General features: G+C 30.6%; 1 protein-coding gene across 4 annotated transcripts in view; it reads right to left on the bottom strand.

The window, feature by feature from the left end:
- Positions 1 to 506: 506 nt before the first annotated feature.
- LOC136975091 (transcriptional regulator ATRX homolog) overlaps positions 507 to 24,307 on the bottom strand; it is a 123,587-nt gene continuing 99,786 nt past the window's right edge. For 3 of the 4 annotated variants that reach the window (XM_067270089.1, XM_067270090.1, XM_067270091.1), the window contains exons 24-27: positions 23,369 to 23,502; positions 21,640 to 21,750; positions 13,237 to 13,344; positions 507 to 1,437 (exon numbers count right to left, since the gene is read on the bottom strand). In XM_067270089.1, the coding sequence (XP_067126190.1) occupies positions 826 to 1,437; positions 13,237 to 13,344; positions 21,640 to 21,750; positions 23,369 to 23,502 (965 nt within the window). In that variant the 3' untranslated portion in view covers positions 507 to 825. Of the gene's footprint in view, positions 1,438 to 13,236; positions 13,345 to 21,308; positions 21,473 to 21,639; positions 21,751 to 23,368; positions 23,503 to 24,307 lie in introns of those variants that run through there. The other variant, XM_067270093.1, reaches the window with a different exon arrangement.

Genomic DNA, 24,307 nt, shown 5'->3' with positions numbered 1-24,307 from the left:
ATTTAAAATTTCAATTTTAAAATCTATAAACTCTATAATAATGTTGATTAAAATGACTACCTGGTGTCTGCAGAAATTAAAACATTTTTGTCAAGTTATGGCATTTGGAAAAGTTTCTTGTATTCACTATTCTATTGAACTTAAATGTTCAAAAGTAAAAAAGAAATGATGATTATTTTTGTACAATGTATGTTTAAGTATGTTTTAAAAATAAATATGTACACAGAAAAAACATTTATACTTAACTGTACTTATAGAATTGGCACAATTGTTATTTTGATGACAGAATAATATCATATTCCACTTTTCACCTTTTTTTCATATATTTCACACAGTATGCTATATTCATTTGATTTAATATTTAACTGAATATTAATAAATGAAAATGACCTGAAATTGAAAAACTCTTTCAAGACTTTACACTTAAATATATAATGTACTTTTATAAATATTTTAATGTGTTTGAATACTGTTTAAATTAAATTAAAATTGAAAATATTTTCTATATGCTTTATAAACACCACACTGTCATTCATATACTGAAATATTTGCTTAACAAAAAACAGAAACAAAACTTTTTTAAACAAATATATCTATAGGATTAATTTCATTTTCTACAATGAATAAACACTTATCATTGTTTACTTCTTGTCTTTGTAAGGGGAGAACACATCACATAGGTTACAACTGATGATATTCCTTGGTGTTTGTGGAATGGTTTATTTCCCATCACAAATGGATTTCAATCCATTTCTGGAGGAAGTTTTAAGTGCCACAGATGAAAGAACTATACAAACATTTAATTCACGTGAAAAATTTGTCATATTATTCTAATTCCGTTATGGTAACAGATGATGTATGAGAACTTTGTGGCCGGATTTTTGGAACTGGGTTTTCACAGTCTTCTGCTTCAGTAATAACAGGTTCTTGAGTGGAGTCTTGTGGAAATGAATGATTGTGTTGAGACTGATGTGGGTTAGATATTGGAGTTATTGTTACTCCGTTGCCTATGTTGAATCGAGGCACATTTGTATTTCCGGGAGTACTAAAACGAAAAGTAGTCCTGTTGTTGTTGTTGTTTAATAAAATGTTATTTCCAGCCAGTCGAATAGCATGACCTCTCAAAACAGATGATGCGTACGGAGCATTATTTACTGGTAGTCTTTGGCTAGTAGTTGTTATGACAGGTACGCGATTGTTTGAAAGTAACTGAATGTTAATTGTAGTAGGTCCTCGAGGTCCTTGTTGTAGAACATTCTGATTTATTCCCAAAGCTGGTGATTGTCCTTGAGATGATGTGCCTCTGGTTAATGTTATTTTATATGCCTGTGTTTGATTTGCTCTATTCAAATGATTCATTCGATTATTTTGATTCCACGGAGGATTACGAAACCTAATTCCTGCAGCTGCTTGCTGAGCCTGATGTATTTGTGACTGCTGTTTAATAATGAAAATTTAATTAATATACAGAATATAAAATAAATTACTACACTATTTAAAAATAAAAATTTTTATAATTTATAAAAAATTTTACTTTTACCACATTTAAGATTTATGATGTTATATATTAAAATTAGAATTAACTTTTCTTCTTGTAATGAATCCAAAAATGATCACTCTCAAAGATGATTCTGAACTCATTTAAATTCAAATATTTTTGAGATGTGATAGGAAATGCTAATGTTTACAGTCATTGCAGGACTACTAGAAACTATGGTAGTTCAACATGGTGACTCCTGGAAAATACTTATCTTGTGTGGAAAGTCATGAAATATTATACTTTTTATAGGCATGGAAAAAGTCAGAAATTGATATCCATAATCTGCTCTTGTAAATATGTGACAATGATATGATGTATTTGGTAGGGCAGTAAAAAATAGTATGTGGAGTCAGTAAAAAAATGTACAGACTCCAAATCCAAAATGAACAAACTCGTATGCAGAAGTCCAAACTCATCCATATTTTGTATAATGATATTCTGAGCATTCAGAAGAAATTTACGTGGGAAAAAAAATTTCAAAATTCACCACTATGGGACTTATGGTGCTGTGAGTGGTAAAAAGTACATAGTGTAATGAACACAAGTTTTGGTCAATTTCTGAATACAATACAGAAAATCAGTAATGATGACTGTGCCTGAATGCACCTTTCTTATGAAGCTGTTTAATGAAAACAGTGCAAATGTTGCAAGCATGCCTTAATAAGTTGTAATGAGGTTGTTTTTTGGCTGCTCATAGCACCAAAAATTTAGTTTTAAAACTAAATTTTTTCCTGTGGAAATTTATTTCACATGTCTAGAAATGTCAGCAACAAAATTTGGATGAATTTGGACTACTAATATTCCTTCAGATAGCATTGAAAAGGATACTTTAATTACAATCACCATGTGTACAGGTTATGTCTAAAAAGTAGCCTGGTGTTTCACATAATGATGATAAAATGTTTTATTTAGAGATGTAACCAATACCAATCTGAAACTGATATGTTCGAAACATTCCAATAGGCAGATATCTGAATCAGTTCATTCTACAAACCAATATTCTGATATATATATATATATTTGATTGTTAAAGTTTACCTAGGAAACCCCAATGGCTGCGCTTCCGGTAATCTCGACAGCATGTGATATTAGAAATTCATTGTAGGTGGTGCAATTTTCAAATTACACTATTGTATGTAAATTTCTTTTTTTGCATGACAGTAAGACTCCTGTGTGTGTTACTTTCTGTTATTTTTAATAGTAAATAGGTAAGTTTCTATTCATTCCAGTTCTAATGTGAAAGCAAATTTAATAATTTTCTCATAATAATATCTGTTCATAGAAGTACTTTTTTTTTGTGAGATAATGGCTACCACTGACATTAATTTGGAAAAATTTTGGAATAATCGTACCTCTGGACAATTCTCTCGATTAATGTACTCTGGATTTGATGATTTAGCGATAGATAAGAAAATACCGAGTGATGTGAAATTTGCAATATTCTTGAATTTGCAACATGTAGAAGAAGAATTGTCCAAATCCTATTTGTATTCTTTTATGTATAAAAAATATCACAAATGGCAATTGAAATCTGCAGGGGAACGTTTTCAAATTTAGTTAATGTAACCTTAGGTGCCAAGATGGCGATTCGTCTCTGATTCCAGCAAGGAAACAGTGGGACACACGTTCCAAACTAACCTAACCTATTCTAATAATTTGGTTGCTAATAATTATGGTAATTTATTAGAATAGGTTAGGTTAGGTTAGAACGTGTGTCCCCACTGTTTCCTTGCTGGAATCAGAGACGAACCACCATCTTGGTACCTAAGGTAACATTAACCTCAAATTTTTATAAAACATTTGAGTTTTATTTATCATGGGTCTGGAATTGAGCCGAAATGGAAAGAACTGGAGTCTGTTCCAGCTGCTCCACAAAGTGATGAGTGTAAGAAGGTAAAAAAACAAAAGTAGATTCATGTGTTGAAATTAAAAAACGTGTAAAAATATCAAGTAAAAAGAGAAAAATTAGTGATAAGGATCGTAAATCCAATAAAAGTGAGAAAAAATGAAAAGGAAATGTAAAAAAGTGTCAAACATGTGAGTAAAGATTTTTTTTATTTTATAGTTAGTGAAACTTGTAAAATAATCTTGAAACATTTATTATTTACTAATGTAATAATTATTTTTTCAATAAATCCTAAATACTAACTAATTTGCATAAGTTATTGAACATAGCACGCATGAGTAGTACAGTAAACAAAATGGCAACCGGAAGTGCGGCCATTGGGGTTCCCTAGGTAAACTTTAACCATATATTTAAATATACATCCTTCACATTTTGCCATGACACGCATTCAAACATGATGATGGTACACTGTAAAACTGCCTGACAATAGACAGTGTCCTCTCCACATGTGATTTGTCACAATGACCATGTGACATGTAGTTATTGTTACTTTTGGAGTGTGCCAATTTGATAGGTCTATTGCATGACAATGGACAAGCAACATGCCAGGTCTGGCAATATTTCAAACAGTTGATAATGATTTTTCAACCTGACTAAACCATTATAAATTTATTCAAGGTAGTCTTTAAATTATTTTTCTTAAAAACAGGGCTAGTCAGAGCTATGCAAACTAGATAATTACAATTACCTAGGGTCCAGATCTGAAAAGCACCTGAATCGATTTGCAAACTTTTATTTCTTTATGTGAGATCGAGGGAGGTAGGAGGAAGTCGTATCTCCCCTTTCTGGCAACAGGTTGTTGACCTTTCACTTGTCAAGATGGCTAAGTTTACGATTTCGGTCCCGAGAGTCGGGACTCTTCTTGTCGGGCGAGTGGATGGGAGGTGAGATGGGGTCGACAATAAGGCGAAAGCGATATTCGAGTCAAAGAGGACACCATATAACCATTAAAACAAGATTTATTGAAAGTAAACAAAGGACAGAATTACAAAAGTTGACTAATTCCCTAATTCGCATAGGGTTTGAGAGAGAGCTTACAGGTTCAGTTCATATCTCATTATTAGTTTCCTTATCGAATTAGCACTTAGATATCCAAGAAGTGTATACAGGTATTCGGAAATGGCACACTTTTATAAAGTCACAACTGAGCGCGGTGACGCTAAAACTTAAGGTCCAGAGCAGTGACGACCTGCGATGGCGTTGGTCTGGCAGAAAATAAGAGACTCCCCGGAGGGGGGAAGAAGCGGCTTTTATAGTTTTAGGCTGGGAAAATCGGCCTAAATCTATATGATGGTTGATGGCGATTTGGGTCATAGGTGTTCCCGGGACCAAAAATATATGACGAATTCGGACGTTAACTATAAACTTAAGTTGCAAGATGATCTGTATACAGCGTGAGAACAATGGATAGTTGACAGTTATACGGCCAGGAACGCATATTTTCTCGGATAGAAATTTTTCTATCGAGGATGTTTATAATAGGGAAAATTATTACAATTTTGAGTCTGAGGGAATTCCAGATCTCACATTTATATTTGAATTAAAAATTTCAAACTGTTAGTGAACAAAGTGAATATTGACTAAACCAATGAGCTTTCAGGCTTTCATTTATTACCAACACTTGTAGAGTATGAATAGAAGCAAGTATTGGATTATATTAGTGAGGTTGAGGCTGAAGTTTTCATCTCTAAAACGTAAATGTTGGGCAGCACTCAACATTCATGTTTTAGAGATGAAAATTTTGACTGCAACCTCACTATTAGCAGAATTCAGTATTGTATCATCTCTAATTTTAGTAGGTTTACTTTTATTAATACATATTGAACTATTATGAAGAAGTTAGAATTGAAGTCAAAGTTAGAAATTTTGAGAACTAATTTCCACAGCACCAGTACATAATAGGAACAATGTGCAAGATCAGGTCCCCAAACTGATCTTTATCAATTCCCAGGGATTGATAAGACATTTATGGGGTTGACTGAAAGTGGTTCATTAAAAATTATTAGTGCAATAGGTTATGTATATAACAGTTCAGGAGGATGTAAATTTGCATACTGTAAGTAGATATTTTCTATGTGGATTAATATGGGTTCACCAATTATTTATTTATTATTATTATAATAAAATAAAAGAGGGTTGATAAAAAAAATGGAGAAATTCTTGAAGGGGTTGACAGTCAAAATAAATTCCTTTGTGAGAATTCCCTTCTGGAGAATTCATACCTTTTACAATTTGATTTGTATGTAATTTTGTTCTAATGTCTGCATTTCCAACTAATTTCCATTTATTTCAGGCTGACTGATATCAAAAAAGCAATGTATAATCAAAATAGCTAACATGCATGATGTCTGACTGTTCCTTTCATATGGTTTTTGTTATTCCCTGACATTTTCATGAAGATTGCTAGTATGTTAATGCAGTCATTGAATATGGTATTTCATAAATAGTTTTAATTGAGAAAAGAGGACATTATAATATATAAAAGAAGAAAAAAGATCCAAGCAAAAATATTCTGGCAACCCTAATTACTCCATAACAAATAACAATGTTACTGTGAAGAACATATAAAGAATGGTAAGAGTGATAGGCAAAAATTTATTTTACCTGGCCAAAAACCTGAGAGAGATCCAATTATCCAGTGGCAAAAAAAGCAATTGCCTGGGGCCCAAACCAATCTTTTATAAGAAAATATTTCCCCAAAAAATTCTCTTGAAGAAAAATGTCTGTAATTATCACTGCACATGGGGCCTCCTAATTCAAATTTACCTGGCCTCATGAAGCTATAATGCACCACTGCAATTATCCTATATAAACTAAAAAATAATAAAAAGTAAAACTCATAACAGAATAGTGTTTGTGTGTTAACAGTCCAAATTGTCTGTGAGTATATAATGATTAACCTACCATTCACTAGCAATAAAAGTATTAATCAGTGTATATCAATTCTGTGGAAAATAAAACCCTACTGTATATATATTTACACTTTTATAATGACCCAAAAAAGAGTTTTTTGGACAAATAAACCAAAATGTTATATCCTTCAAATGACATTCACCCGAGTTCAAGAATTATTCAGAAGACTATTTTATTCTCAGATATTTTATTTAAATGCATTTTGAATTGGAGCTCTCACCAATCTCTCTTCAGTAAAGATACAATCTGTGACATAGTTTATGTTTAAAAAAAATAATGTGAGGAACCGGGTTCAATAAGATGAATGATTGAACGATTTAACGGCTACAGGATGGTAAATCCCGGCCAAACTGTCACTGGATGGCTTAGTTCTATATAAAGATCAAAGACCATAAGATAGCGATCTTGTCAGGATTCCTGACACCAGTCCAGATAGAACTTATTTTAATCTTGCGTCCTAACTTACAATAAAACTTAACTTAAAATACTTCTCAAAAAGGAGGGCTAATTTCAAATGATGAGTGGAAAGGTTGTGAGAATGCAATAGGAGTTGTGTTCTCACAACCAAATTCAAATTCTTTGTCATTGAATATGTCGATTGAACAATAAAACAATAACTAATTTAATAGATACAATAATAAAGAATACAAATGAGCTAAATTAATGCCAAACAAAAAGATATAATAAGAATCCAGTTATCTATCGACATTACCTAAATATGTCTCTAATATGAGAGATTAAGATAGCGTTTACAATACCTATTATATTACGTCTTTATTAACTTGTCTTATAACAATTCTGTCCTTTGGGCAGAAGTTCCAATCCCAGGGAGTATGGCACACAATTCAAATAGAAGAGGATACTGGATGATGGGCTAATGGTGCCTGGATTTTGGCATGCATCCCTCTTTTAGACTCCCTTTCTCCTCCAATGGAAAGATTTTAGATCATCTGAATGAGTGTTGTGATGAGTCTTTTGTGTCTTAGTCAGCCACTTAGTCATGGGAGATAAGATCTCTCTCAGGAACTGACTTTCAAAACAAGAAACATTTGTTCCTTGTTCTCTTTGAATTTTGTTAACTTTTATAAAATATCAAAATATAATAATTAAATTTAGAATACTTTCTATTAAAACTTTCAGAATCTCACAATAATTATTATAAAATTTTGTGTTTAAGCCTCTTGACAACACTGCGCATGAAGTTCATGTGGTTGAGGCGAGTCTTTATGTAATATACAGTTAATAAAATAAACTGCTGTCTTGTCAATCCCTTCAAACCTTAACAGGTTATGTGCCCAAGATATGCCAGTAAAACCAAAACATTAATATAAAAGAATGTCCATAAGTAAAAATTGAAAATTGTAATTGTTAATTTAATGAAAATTTAGAATTACAATTGCTAATACAATTATTAGATGTATCAATACAAAAAAAAAAAAAGGCTGCCAAAGACAATCTAGAGAGTATTCAACAACTGAGAGATATGGAGTGTTTTACAATATGGAAATTTCAGATAACTATATTTCTGAAGGCAGCTTGTATCATGGTTATAGTCATTGGACTCATAACAATGAAATTTAAGGATGATAAAGAAAAGGCAATTTGGGCAATGAAAGATGCTGAAGTGCAAAAATATATAATATTGATGATTGATAAGAGTCTTCTCGTACATATAATGACCAGTAAACCACTAAGGAAATGTTTGAATTGCTGTGCAATATATTTGAAAAAGATACTCATCAACAGACACATAATCTGTTACAAAGCTTTTATAATTTTGCCTTTGATAGAAGCAGCGATGTAATGACAAATACCAATCAGTTGCAAACTATTATTTATACTATAAAATTTGAAACAGGAAATTGATGAAGAAATGTTCATAACTAAGATATTGACTGTTTTTCTGGACAAGTTTAAGATGTTAAAAAACAGCCTGGGATTTGACAAATAAAGATGAAAAAATCCTTTTGAACTTGGTAGTTAGATTGACAGCAGAAGAATTAAGACAAAACATAACTGAAGAAACCAAAAGGAAGACATTGCATTCAGAGCGTTTCACAAAAAAGAGGAGGTGTTTTAGATGTAATAGCAAACAGCATTTAGCCAGACATTATCCCAAAGAAATTGGTAGCAAATTTTGTACAATGTGTAAGAGAAATAATCACAGTAATGACAAATGTTATTTTGGAACCAAACAGAAGAATTTTGGTACCGGCAGATCTTGTTGTACTTGCGGAAAAGATAATCACAAGGAGAAAGACTTTCTTCAGAAATAAGTCTCAAAATATATCACAGCAGAAGGTGTCCTTTTTGAGTGAGAGTTCAACTAATTGGAAAAATAAAGAAGAAATCATATTTCTAGTCAATTCAGGTTCATCCTCACTTATGTGCAACAATAAGGATCTGTTTAATAAATTTGAATATACTGAAACAAATGTTTCTGTTGCAAAGGAAAATGAATTGATGACTGTTAAGGAAATCAGCACAGTTGAAGATAGGAACTGGGTATTGAATGTGCTGTACGTGCCTAATCTGAGTAGAAACTTGATATCCATTAATGCTTTCACAAATAACAACTTTGAAGTTACTTTTACAAAGGAAATTATTATTATATCAAAGAACAGTATAAAAGTGTTCCAAGGAATAAAGGATGAAAATGAAATGTACATTATAAGATTGAATCAAGAAGAGGTACATCTGATGGAGGAAAATTATTACTGACAACTGGCATAAAAAAATTTGGGCACTTGAGCATAAGTAATATGAAAAATCTAATCAATTTGTCAAGTAAAACGAATCTGACTAAATCTGATTATGACTTATTTAAATTCAGTTTGTGAAATATGTTTAAAAGCAAGACAGACTAGACTCCCATTTAAAAGTAAACAATGGAGAACCACCAGACCTCTTGAGATTGTACACAGATTTGTGTGATCCAATTGAACTGGACATGTGGAATGAAAAAAAATACCTGGATGATTTCAATCAATTTTGTATGGTATATCTTCTCAAGAATAAAAGTGAAGTGTTCAAATACATCACAGAATAGGTCACTCAAGTAGAAGTGTACATGAATCTGAAAGTATCAAAATTATGTTGTGACAATGGTGGAGAATATGTGAGTGATAAGACAAGACATTGGTGTAAATCAAGAGGAATTATACTAAACTACGCAATGCCATACATGCCACATTGATTGGATGAGAAGAAAGTTTAAACAGAAAATTATTAGAAAAGGCTAGTGCTCTCATTTTTGATTCTAACTTGAACAAGGAAATGTAAGGAGAAACAATGTGTGTGGCAGCATAATTTCTGAATAGAAGTCCCATAGAGACTGTAGACACAACACGTATTGAAAAATGGACAAAGGTTAAACCAGATCTATCACATCTGCACATGTTTGGTTGTGAAGCACATGCCAAAGTTCTAGGTCACTTGAAGAAACTTGACTATCAAAGAAATAAACATTTGTATGATATGCACCTAATGGATACAGACTATGAGATCATGAGAAAAGGAAGGTGATAGTATCAAGAGATGTTGTATTTTCTAATATTATAGATAAGAAGAATAAAAAAACAGTAGAAAACCCAGATAAGGAAATACTGAGTTTGGATAAAGTGGAAGAAAGTAAATGTATGGAAGAAGAAAAGGAAAAGTGCTGCTGTAGAAGATACTGAAACTCAGAGTGATAAAATTCAAAAGCAGTAGTCCCTACATATTGAAAAACAAAGGTGAACTGCAAAGACTAAAACATTTTGAAGACTTCAAAATAAATGAATAGGAGACAGCCCTGCTTTCCCACAAAGTAGTAGTAAAAAGCCCTAGCTGGAGAGAAGCAATTGAAAAGGAAAACAGGCATTGATTAAAAATGAGACTTGGGAATTAGTTGACAAGCCCAAAGCTGAAGGAAAAAAATATCCTGAATTGCAAATGGTTGTTGAAAATCAAAAATGATGGTATTCATAAGGCATGTTTAGTGGTAACAGAAGGGAATTGACTGTAGTGAAATTTTCACAGCCCAGTGGCAGCAACAAGCTCGCTATGCATAATACATTCACTGGAAGGGAAACACCACTATTCAATAAAAATATTTGATAATAAGGCAGCATTTTTGTATGGTAAATTAGATGAGGAAATATATATGAAATTCCATAAATTTTTCGTCCGATGGAGAATTATTGTTCAATAAAAATAGAGACGAAATCTGCCCAAAAGGGATCACACTTATTTTCTATGTTCCTAGACAATACACTTTTTCGGCGACTGACCTTTGTAGGCTACATGTCGCTGGTAGTATAAAATAGTCCTTGTAAAACACAAAAATATATATGAAACTGCCAAAAGGCTTCAATGTTGCAGACAAGGTATGTCGATTGAAAAGGTCACTTTATGGATTGAAGCAAACTCATCTTAAATGGAATGAGAGATTTGCAACATACCTGGAATCCAAAGACTTAACTGCTTGTAAGACAGATAAGTGTATTTTCAAGAATCAAAATGGCAACTTACAGAGAGGCTGTTGGAAGCCTGCTCTATGAGGTAAATAAAACAAGATCTGATATAGCATTTGCAGCAAGTGTAGGCAGCAGTCACTTGGACAATCCAACCAATCGAGACATAATGAATGTGAAATAAACTATGAGATTATTATTGCCTTACTGTCCTTTATTTCCTTATTATATATTTTTTTGTCAACATGGACATTAATTATTAATAGGACAATTATACTGGTTTAAGAATTTATGCAAGAATTGAGGAAAAAAAGGTTTTTAAAGAAAACAGACTTTCTTTATTAAGCTACCTGGTAGCTTCATCTGGGCCTTGCATTTAAATAATTTTTTGTGCACTAGTTGATTTCTGTTCTCTGAATTTTTGTAAGTGCTTTTCTGAACTTATAATTTAAAAAAAAACTGATAATATTATGGAACATAAAAAGAGTGGAGTGTCAAGAACTGTGCTCACCATAGAAACCAAGCAAGAGATAATAGCCAAGGTAGAGAGTGGGCAGAAGATGTCTGATGTTGCTAGGCAGTATGGCTTGAACAGGTCTATAGTAAACACAGTCTTAATTATGAAAGATATATCAAGAAGTCTCAAGCAATTAAAGATCTTTTGAGAAAGTGGGAGGATGTCAGAACAACGGACATCCAAACCAGAAAGAGGTTAATAGGCTTGGAGATCTCTACAATTACAATGCTATTAATTACTTCTGAAAAATCCTGAAGAAGAGAGAAAAGCAATCGACATTAGACAGATTCTTTAAGCCCCACAAACAAAAAAAAAACATTTAATATAAATGCAAGACTGTATATATGTATTTTTATTATTCCATATATACTTTCTTACTACATTTATTTATATTTTTTATTTTTTGGAGTCTCCAGAACGAATTACTGTATTTTACGGACTGTAAGACGCACCTTAATTTTGGAGGCAATTTTTTGAAAAAAAAGTGCGTCTTATAGTCCGTAAAATACGGTAATCAAATTCCCATAAAAACCTATGGTAAATCGATAATTCATTAATGAAAAATTTGGATAGTGAACAAAGTCTTGGAATATATTATGTTATGTTCATTAACCGATCATCCACTGTAGACAACTAAATAAAAGAAGGAAACATATTGACAGGTACCACTTTATTTGTGGAAAGGTGTCAGAAGGATAGATAGAAATTACTTATTGTCCATTAACAGAACAAGTGGCAGATATATTCACTAAACCATTTGCATCAGCTAAGTTTGAGAAATTTAGAAATAAGTTTTTGTTTGAACCTTGTTAAATGAATCTTAAAGTTCATGACTTGTTAAATGGTTTAATGCAAAACCATTTATTCATACAATTAAAAAAATAAATAAATAAATACTATTTAAAAATTTTATAATTAGGAGGGTATGTTAAAAGAAAAACACAAAATTTTATAATTACTATTATTTAAGCCTCTTGGCAACAATGCACACGAGGATCACATGGTTGAGGTAAGTTGTTATGTAATATACGGTTAATAAAAAACTTAAAAAAGAAACTGCTTTCTTGACGATCCCTTAAACCTTAACAGTTTACACCAATATTTAGGACTCTCCAAAATCAACCACAGTAACAAGTGACTGATCTAAAAATATCTGAGAATAAAATGGTCTTCTGAGTAATTCTTGAGCTAAGATGAATGTCAGATTTGAAGGACATAACATTTCAGTTTATTTGTACAAAAAACCCTTTTAAGTGGTTATAAAAGTGAATGATTATATCTGGCAAATATTACTAGTTTTAGCTTCGTACTAAATGTATATATTTTCTTTTGTTTTGTTAGGACTGATCTAGTTTCCAGTAATACCTTTTTTTTTGCACAAATTCTGTCCAGTTAAGTGAACTTGTATACTACAATCATCTATAAAGCAGTGTCAGAAGAATAGGACAATGACTAAATTGTCACGGGAGGAATGTAACAAAAGATAGGACAAGTGATTACTTAGTAAAATTTACACTATAAAACACTTATTATAAGAACTATTAATTCACACTTTATATATTCAGAGCCTATTACAGTTAGAAAGAACTTGACAATAGGTTTTTTTTTTTTTTTGGATAAGAAAGTGAATGAAAACAAAAAGGTTTCTATAAAATATAAGAAAAAATATATGTTTGTTTTTTCTTCTATAGTAATTAATACAATGCTAATGAATCCTAATAATTATGTATTTAATAATTCAATGGTAACAAATAATTAGTTATTCAAAAAAATATAATTAACATTAAAATATATTAATTACATATTTTTAAATAATCACTGTTAACTATATTGATTATTTATTTTAAAATAATAATTAAAAACTAAAATGTCTTCATATTTTTAAGGATTTTATTTTTAGTGATACCTGAGCTCTTATTGTCTGCAGAACTTGAGTTAATTGTTGAATAGACACATTTAGGGCTGAGAGATATTCATTTAACTGCACTGGAGCGGTCTCGTTTCGAGCCATATACTGTTAAAAATCAGATTATTATTAATTCAGTTAAATTTAAAAATATAAATTTAAGAAATATTTAAAGTAAAGTAAATTCAAAAATTTTTTAAATAATGTAATAATAATAATAATAAATCACAGAAAAAATTCAGATAATTTCAAAGTCATATATTTTGGAAAAGAAATTTTTGCATTTTCAATACAGTAATACCCCGAATTACGCGAACTCTGAGTTATGCAGTTCTTGATTTTTTCATTTGGCAATGCTGCCACTTGCTATCTTCAGTGTTTCTCTTACTGTGATATGCATTGGATGCATTTTGCACAAACTCTAAGTGCATGATTACAATCCTACAATCCACGAAAGTTAAGATTGTTTTGTTAAACGTTTTCTAAACCCTTAAAAAACTATGGAGTCCAAACTATGGCAGGCAAGGATGAAAACTATCGCTAGTAACAGTTGGTTCAACCAATTTAAAACTCACTGTGATTGGCACAGCATCGCAGAGAGTGGAGAGGTGGCAAGTGTGGATAAAGAAGCTGTGTCTTCTTTTCCTGAGACACCTGAAGGCTATGTAGAAGAAAGCGACTACAGCAGTGAAACTGTACTTAATGTGGATGAGACTGACTTGTTCTGGAAGAAGATGCCTAAAAAAACTTTTATTGCACATGAAGAAAAAACTTTCTAGACTTTAAGGTTTCTAATGACCAATTTACAGTGATGGTTAGTGGGAATGCAGCTGGTGACTGCAAGTTAAAACCTCTCTTAACTGCTCCAAAAACCCAAGAGCCTTAAAAAAAATACATCTAAAATTAGCTTTACCAGTGATTTGGAAATCAAATCATAAAGCTTAGATGACAGCTTCCATTTTTCAGGGCTGATTTGGTCACCACTTCATACCTGAAGTCAAACATTATTGCCAGCCTTAAAATGATGCTTCTCATTGACAATGCACCTGGTCACTCTTCTGCCACCCTAATTGATTTCGACCCATGTGTAAAAGTTGTTTTTTTCCTCCAAACACAACCAATCTTGCTTCAACTGATGGACCAGGAAGTTATCAAAACATTCAAGGCTTACTACATTAGGCATTTGTTTGCACATCTGAATGAAGCTATGAGAGAAAACAGTGAGATATCTGTTAAAGATTTTTGAAAACAATTCAATCTTTTAGATACTATAAGAATTATTAGAAAATCTTTGGATGAAATTTCCAAAAACACATTGAATGATGTCTGGAAGAAACTTTGTCCATTTTTTTTTCAAAAACAAGATGGAAACAATGCTAGAAACTGATCATGTTGCTCATGTGACAGAAGTAGTTGTTAATCTTGTCAGGCAATTAGATTTGGAAGTCAAAGGTGACGATGTCAACAAGCTGTTGGATTCACATAGTCAGCAGCTAAAAATTGATGAGCTCATAGAGAAGCGTGAGCAAAATGTAATGGAAATATCTGACACTTCAAACCCAGTTCCACTAGAAAAGCACATGACAATTGCAAGCTTGACAGAAAATCTCAGCTCAATTGAAAAGGGCTTAAAAATTTTAGAAAACAGACTCCAATGAAGAATGCATTGTGTCATCAGATGGTTTTATGAAGCCATCGACATTGAAATAACTTTTTTAAGTAACTCATTTATTTTTTTAATATTTTGTATTAATATGTATAAAGAACTGCAATTTTATTAAATATTTTTCTTCTAAATTAGTGTTTTTGTTACTGTATTTTACAGACTATAAGACATTATATGGACTATAAGACGCACCTGAATTTTGGAGGCAATTTTTTGAAGAAAAAAGTGTGTCTTATAGTCCGTAAAATATGGTAGTCCTTGGTCACAATTAAACAAAATTTATATGCATTTATATGCAAAATTGTACCCCGACTTATGCAAATTTGACTTAAGTGATTTTCATTGGACATAACTTCAGAGTACACTTATTACAAAATGGAGTATTGAAAAACAAAATTTAATTACAATATTATAAATGAATGAACTCTGATAATCAAAATTGCAAGTTAGAAAAAGCTAGTGAAATATTCTGTTTTTATTCATTCATCTTGAAATTATAATGAGAAAAATATTTTAGCATTTACTACTTAATATATATGATTATTATAAATAAAGTAACTCAACTAAATTATTTTCTAATTAAAGTTTCCATTTAAATATTTTTATTCCAAACTTTTAAAAAATGATCAGCTTATGTTTAGGATTAGCTTACAAAATCAATTATCCAAACAAAACAGCAGAAAAATTTATTTTTAAAAAACATGTTAACAAGGTTGAATGATTGTTACAATTATAGTCTGAAAAATTTGGAAAAAAACTCCTGCTGAAGATTATACTTGGATTAAAAAAAAGCAGTTAAATAAACCATTATTTAGTAATCTTTTACTCTTGATATAAAAGTTTTATGATTAAATAAATTAACATATTATCTTTTTAATAATTATATCTCTCAGTATAACTTCAGACCTGCTTTTGTTCTGAACTGGTGCTAGCTAGTGTAGCTTAAGGTTAAGTCTTGTCAAAATTGTAATTTTTGTTTTTTTTTTTTCTTTTTTTGACTTGCTAAAGGACAGAAGATTCACTAAATCATTCATCTGAGGTAAAAGAATACAGTTTTCATCTATCAAGTATCTTGATGTAGTTTGACAAAGTCATGTGTATCTTCTGGTTCTGGATGTACTCTTGGTAAATCTTAAGGATCTGCAACCTAATTTTCTTCTTTAGATTTTTATGATGATTATTGATGAATGAAGGTTACTTACATTGTCCTAATTTGATGGCATAAAGAACTTTGCAAAAAATCAAAGAATAAGCTGAAAAGCCTGCTGTTATTGGTGCCAAATCATTGATATGGCACCAATAATAGCAAAGCAAGTTTTCTGTGTAAATGCAATTTAATTTTGATAGCTTTGAAATTCTGTTCAGCCTTCCATTTCTTCCTTCTTTGATTTAAGCTGAAGGTAGGAAGGTAGTTTATAGGTCAAATGTAACAAATAATTATGCTTTAAATCAAGGATGCTTGGAAAAACTGCACAAATTTGGATGTTTGGAAAAACTGCACAAATTTGTGTAACGTAGTTTTTACCTTGGTAAAACGAAAACTATGAACTTAGTAGTCATTTGAAAGGTGATGAAAAAGTTGTACATTATCTTTTATTTTGGAATTCTACATTGAATGCAGTTGATTCAACTTTGGATGTAAAATGTTAGTTTCCATACTTTAATTCACATTTTTCAGACAGTACTTATGTGACTGATAAACCAATTTGTGAGTTTGCGAATTTTAGGAAAATTCTAAAATAAATGTTAAATGTTTTTTTCGAATTATAAACATCCACCAATAGAAAAAACTCATCGCATAGCATCGGATTGGATGTTGTCTCAGATGTCAACAACCAAGTGGGAAAGTTAACATGTTGTTGCAAAATGAAGGCGGTCCGTTACGAAATGACTCTCCAAAATTGCAAGTCATATCACACCCTCAGGGTGGTCATCGTAAACAACGGACCATCATGTGACTCATTTCCCACAATAATGACATAAAAGGCAGAACTACTGGAAGCTCAGGGCGATCATCACAGGAAGTTATAATTGTGAATGTGCCATTCTAGTCTCCCAGACCTCCACTGACCCAGCAAAAGGAGAAAACTCCAACTGAGAGACATTTGACAGCTCCAAGCTTCCATACAAGCGACGTTCATCTTATCGGCTCTCCACTCTCACCTAGAGGTATTTTGTTAGGGGCCTGTAAACTCTCTCTGTGGAACAAGGACCTTAGGCATGCAGCATAGATAGTATTAGTTGCTATCCTTTTGTAAAATATAATAGTGTAACTGCATTTAACCACATATAGCTCTGTATATCCTCCTGTATTCTAGATTTAGATGTTTATTAAACTTTTATTTAGTTATCTGTTAAAACCTGTCTGCCTGTCTAATTTGGAAATCGGACACCTATTGACTTGTCCACCCCCTTGCCACTTGATTAAAGCCCTCCAAAAGACAAAGTGAGCGAGTTTTACCAACTCGATGCATAAGTGGCATTTAGGGAACTGACCCTATGCCCCCATATTCTCACAAACTTGTGTTCTTTTGTATTCCATCCCTTTTTGTAAATGACTCAAGAAATTTTCTCAAGAAATGCCAAAAAATCTTTGATTTGCAATCTTTCATATTTAAGGGTTGTCCCCTTTTTTGATAAAGGTAAAATTTTCTTGTTGCAGGTTTTGGTATCCAGTATGGTTTTGGTGTACTGGAAACTTGCTCGATCTAGCCAGAAAATATATTCTGCTTGAGAATAGTTCTTTCAAATGTATGGAATCAGGCAACATTATATGTATTTATTTAAATATCATTGAGCATTAATAGCAAAATTAAGGCTTGATTCAATCCTTTCAGTCCTACTGCAATCCAAAATAAAACTTTGCCTTCAAATTTCTTTTTCTTGGAAACATTACATTGGTAGGAGTAGAGGAGGTATTACTGGTGTAAAGTTCACCATTACCATTAAGTATAAGATGATGAAATAAAATTAATTATCCAAAATGAAGAATTTTTGCAATAACCTTCCACACTTCATCTATGCCTAGAATTCTCTCCTCCTTTTGAATATTTAATGTGTGTTTTTGTTTTCAAAGTCTCATGGAGGCAACTACATAAAATTTTCGGTTTCATGGCTACAGATTGAATTAAAACCCTTGTCAAATGTCCTCTTCAATCCTTTCAATTTGGTTTTTGTTAGAAATCTTTTATTAGGAAAAGTAAAAATTCTTTCTTCTCTGTGGTGGTAATTCACTCTTAAAATATTGGAGAATGTAATATATAGTTCATTTTAAAATTCCTTCATTTGCGAAACAGTTAAACTTTTTCCTAATGTTTTAGTTAATGTGTAAAAGGTACACATTTTTAGGCATAAAGCATCTTCTTTCATTGCAATTTTGAAAGAAGCAGAAAATTCAATACAGAAAAGATTCTAGAATGTTTTACAGCATTTCAAATAATAGCATGTGCAAATATAATTAAAAATATTGGCTGTAAGGCTAGAGCTTGAGATATTTTGTATGGATTTTTTTCTGGATACCTGTTATATAAATCTTTTGTCTTTGGTGAGAGATATGTTGAAAATGATATCTTTTTGAATTACTCTGACAGCATATTATTTCAATTTAACTTTGATAAATGCTTTCTGATCTTATTTGCCTAGTAGCAATTCAAGTGAAGAATTTATTTCCCGAGCAAAATACTTAAATTGTTTAGGTAATCCCAAACCAGCTCTTGGTATTTATTAAATGTCTTTTTAAATTTTGGTATGACGACTGAAAATAATCCAGTCATCTTGCCCAATGTAGAAAATTGTCTTCTTTAATGCAGTGCTAGGCATTTTTCTACTTTGTTTTTTGAAGATTTTTGTGCATTTGTAGGAATGATACTGGCATTGCAAATGTAGCCAAAATTAGTCACAAACATTTATGTCAAGTGACACTTGACTCAGTCATCTTTTTTTTTTTTGTCACTTCTGTAGCTCTGCTCATAAGACTTCTCTGCATTTCATTTATAAGTGAGCAGCCTTTTGGAAGACTTGTTCATCTGAGTTTATCTTTTTGAAATCAGATAATGTCTGGCTCTTTCCCTTAACACATTAACTGCCATCCGACATGCTGGCCAACATACTAATTAGGGCTGCACAGAGCCATCCGACAGCCTGTTGTCGTATAACCAATGTAGTTTCACTCAAGGTTAAATTATCCTGGCTTCGTAAGACATTCTTTTACAACCTAGTGGTGGCCTCTTGTGGACATCTATGAAGTTGGTTTCAACTGCTGGCCTCATGAAGTGGTTCGAAGGCCAGCGGTTGTAAAGTTGTTTTTAAATAAAAAACTATTTTATATCTGATAGTGTTTTTTTAATAGTTAAAAAAGAAAAAATATCGAAAACTAGTTTATATGTAACAAAAGAGAATAATTAAAGTAATTAATATTAAATAGCCCATGATCTTATAGTCTCCGGTTTGAGGCCATATGACAGCCAGTCGTCGTTGATGTATTTTTTAATCTTCACTCTACCGAGTGTTATATAACCACCCTTCTATTTGTATTATAATAAAATATTAAATATCAAATTTCTCATTGTGGCCTGTAAAGACGCAAAATATCATATTACAGTTGGTTTGAAAAAATGCAAAATATATTACAGCCAGCAGTTAACATGTTAAGAGTTTGTAGTTTTTCTTTTTTCATACAGTCCAAACTCCTAAAGAAACTTTATGTAAAATGCACAATGAACTGTTGGGTTGCAATGTATTAGGTTTTTTTGTTCCTACTTGTTCAATCTAAATCAACAATCTAGCTTTCAATATGTTTCTATAATCAATATGGTCTTTAAATTGAAGTAGCCCACCAGTAGACAAGTGGACAAAACCAGTGAATACTGGTAATTAGCTGTGGGTTCACTCCTCACTAATGAGCAGGCTACACGGAATTTTCCGATTTTCTTCCTGTTTGTAACAGTTAAATTGAGGCCAGTTTCTCATAGAAAATCCTCTTGGCAGGTCACCCGTGTGTTGTGTTGTTGTAGCCCATCAAAACCAAACTAAACCAAACATTAAACTGACATTCCAATTTATATTTCTATGTTATATAATCTAACATTTTGGTATTTTATCTAAGTTAGACCCACATTCATATTTATACTATCCTTATTAATTATTAATAATCTATAAAAGTTAGGCTGCGATAATTACAAATATGCACATAACAAAAGATATTATCTATTAGCCATCCATACCCATATGAATCCATTCCAATAAATATATAAAAAATAGCAATTTATGCAAAAAGATTCAACCATGACTTATTTTTGAAATTCAATAAGTATTCATATAACAAAAAAAAAAAAAAAATTATTAATGATTGTTCTAATCATTGAAAATAGCTTAATTTTTAAAATTTCTTAAAAATATGCATGTGTAATTATTATACACTGCTAATTATACTGACAGTTTTATAGTGCTATAAACATTTCAATAATTTCAATTAATTGTTCTTAAGTACTGAAAAAATAATTTTTTTATGTCAGGAAAAAGTTATTAAAAATATCAATAAATAATTTATTCACACATTAATTAATTTGTTTTCTCTACACGCAAGAATACCACAATTTTCACCATATGATGATTATGAATTACGGGTCAAAGATTTTGACTGGTTTAATTTTAAAGAACTTATTTTTTTTGTTTCATAATAATTTTTCAATTGCTTCTAATTATTTAATTCTTCCTATAACAATTTTCTAATCTAAAGAAACATTTCAAAGGCAATAATAGCTGTATAGTTGTATGATTCTTCAATTGATCAAAAGCTAATCTGACAATTAATTATACTTATTTATAACACAATTTCTTGGAGAAAAATAAAGCATTAAAATAATTATAACTAGAATTAAAATTTTAGCTTGGAGCCATCCATTAATTGTGTATAAGGTTTTTGAAACCATCTCTGATCCCTTCCCTCCCTGTTCTGTACAAATGTACTTTTGGCAAACCTCATCCTTCTTTAATTACGTATACTAGTATCAATTACTAGGTACTGTATTAGTTCAAGACCACCCGATATTGACAAAATGATTTAAAAAGTTCTGCAAATATTTTCTGATAGTTTAATTCACAAGATTACTAAGTAGGTTTATAAGAACAAATTCATACACCACTAATATCATTAAAAAAAGTCCATGTAGACAATGCCTCAACTCTCTTCTTCCTCATCATGTACGTAATGTACTTTTTGCGAATCCTTTTACTTAAAATTTACAAGTAATAAATGGACTACCCATTCTTTAACAGATTTTTTTCAATGGTCTTGGTAATATTATTAAAATAAAAAAGAACTCAACAAATTGTATTTAAATAAAAAATTAAAAAGTAATATACAGATTAATTCAGCTAATTTAATTAATTTGTATTATTTTCTTCTACATTTCATAAAATTTCCATTATAATAATTCACCTGACTAAATATTTCCAAGCTACTGACTAAAGTTTCTGTATCTTGCTTATTAATTGTAGTTTTACATTCAACTTTTTTATAATTTCCTTTTCCTGCTATTTCCATATCTTCATTAGGAATTCAAATTCAAACTATTACGTTAATTTAAAAAATCTTAAGTTTTTATATTTAATATTTAAATACAAAGGCTTAAATTCGACATTCTTTGAGTTAACGTAATAATAAAAATAAATTTTCAAATCAGCCTTCAAAATTAATTTTATCATCAAGTTAAACCAATTAATATGAAAAAACTTACATCTTGTTTTTGACGAACAGCAATTACATGACATTGTTGGTAATGAGCTCTAAGCATCACTAGAGCACTTAGTAAAGCAGAATTCATTTCATTTGGAGCCATATTAGGTCTCTAAAAATAATGAAATAATTTACAAAATTAAATAATTATAAACAACGTTTAAAAAATAACTGTAAACAATGTATCTAAATTACAAATGAACACAAATTATGTATGATGAGAACTGTCATAATGTTCTAATTAAAAATTGAATATAGTCAATCTCTAACTTACAATAATCTTTACTTATAACTAGTATATTAAAAAAATTATTTTCAAGTTCAAACAATCAGTCATGCTCACTAACTGTATGATATAACAATTAAATGTTAAATGTAATACTATAATGAGCACTAAATTTAACCTAAACATCAAAAATTTGTAAGTTTATTCATGCTTAATTACAACTCAGATTTATACCATTACCATTCTGAATGCAAAAACATAACTAAATTTATGTGAAACTGCTTCATGTGGAACTTTGTGTGCTTGGTTCATTATCATTCTAATTTCCTTTGTATAATTAAGTAAATTAATAATAAATTAAATAAATAAAAATAAAAAAATTATCTATGATGAATACAATATTTCTCAGTTTGATTTTTGCTGGCTTTCAATATGATTGTCTCCTGGTGTGTTTTAATAAATCTTTATGTTAATAAAATATCATAATTAATTAAAATCCTACCTTTGTGTTCATAATTCAATTAAAAAGCTAGTAAGCATAAAAATAAATATGGCGCTGATTACAATATAAATACTATACTTAACCGTATGCACAACAAAATCCTAGACAAAACAATTGTATCGTGCAAAAAAGCTGTGGTGGCCATTTTGCCAATATTGTATTTTATATGTAATTATAACTGATTATACCATATGTTACAATATATTCAAAATTTTCTAAATTTAAGGGTGCTTTATTTAAAAAAAATCCTGTATCTCTTATTGAGAAATCCTTTACATTTCAAATTTTAAGCAGTGTTTCATAATTCATGAACAAATCAGAACTCTCTCTATTAATGACTTAAAAGCTAAACATTGATATTAATATTTATATCTTACAATCCCTATGAAGTTAGACATTCTGGCTATTTTTTTAATAAATATGAATTCATAACATTTTAAGATATAGGTAATATATAAATTATAAATATATTATTATGATTCTTAACTGTACTATATATAAAAATTTTTAAAAATTTTATTATAACTTAAATTAACACTTTCTTAATAATTAGACTAAATCAACAAGACATATATACATATGGGCTTATAATTACAACTATTTCATTCATAAGACATCACCTGTGATGATTGTGAAGTTGTCAGTTACAAGTTTTTGCGATATTGCTTCTTTTAGCTTTCGCGGCAAATCGCGCTCGTTGAACTAAGCTTAAATCAACAAGACATATATACATATGGGCTTATAATTACAACTATTTCATTCATAAGACATCACCTGTGATGATTGTGAAGTTGTCATGTTTACAATGGCCTTTTAAATGTATCTATAATTGATTTTTATAATTTTATATGTAGGAACACCAACACAATTTATTGTAAATTTTTATTATTAAGGTGTTAATAATCATTAAAAACTTTGTTAATTAATCTCATTCACTGGTGTAATAAGCCCATATATATACATTAAGGGCTAAAAGCAATATATTATTCCAATAATACTTACTCTTAACTTTAAGTTTTCCACAACTTTAGCAATATCTACACGAGCGTCAGGTAATGGTCCATATGTTTCTGGATTCTGATCTGGAGTTGGCACAGGTTGATGTTGAATAATTGGATCAAGAACATTCCAACTAGCTGAATAAATTTTCAAATTAAAAATAATGAAAAGCAAGATAAAAAAAATTTTCAAATTATATTGTCTGATATTTGATCATTATGATTTACAATACAAGTTGAGAATCTTTTATCTGAAATTCCAAAAACCAAAAGTTCTTTGAATGACATCACTGGAAATGTTCCCAGGTGATGTGCCACGTGCTACTTAAACACACCTAAATGGGATGGGTATGTTTACCCAGCCCTGTTAATTTTAATTTGGTGCAAGTTTTTGTCAGCAGCACTCATAGCAACATTTGTGTTGTGTTTGTGTGCATTAATTACCAAATACTTTGTGCTCTATAAAAATATTGTTGAAAATCTCAGAGGCCTGAAAATACCATTATGAATAACAGTAAAAAGAAAAAGAGTAAGCATTTAAGTTTATCTATAACAGTCAGAAAGTCAAGTCATTGGAAAACTTGACAGCAATGTAAGTGTGAAGTGTATAACTGAAGAGTTGGTGTTGGAACGATAACTATATATAACCTGAAGAAACAGAAGGACAAACTGTTGAGGTTTTATGCAGAAAGTGATGACTAAGTTTATGAAAAATAGAAAAGGATTGCATTGAGCAGAAACGATCATCTTGTTCATGTATTAGTGGAGTGGATTTGTCAGTTTTGAAATAAACACGTGCCACTTGATGGAATGTTGATCATAATACAAGCAAAAATCTATCATAATAAACTGAATATTGAAATAACTATAAACATTCAGCAGGCTGATTACAAAAATTTAAAAAAGGCACATCATTAAATTTTTAAAGCTTTGGGTAATGAAG

The sequence above is a fragment of the Centruroides vittatus genome, unplaced genomic scaffold (genome assembly GCF_030686945.1).
Source record: "Centruroides vittatus isolate TY-2023 unplaced genomic scaffold, ASM3068694v2 contig_364, whole genome shotgun sequence".
Classification (NCBI taxonomy): Eukaryota; Metazoa; Arthropoda; class Arachnida; order Scorpiones; family Buthidae; genus Centruroides; species Centruroides vittatus.
Note: the sequence above shows the minus strand (reverse complement) of the source record. Positions and strands in the feature narration are given on the sequence as shown.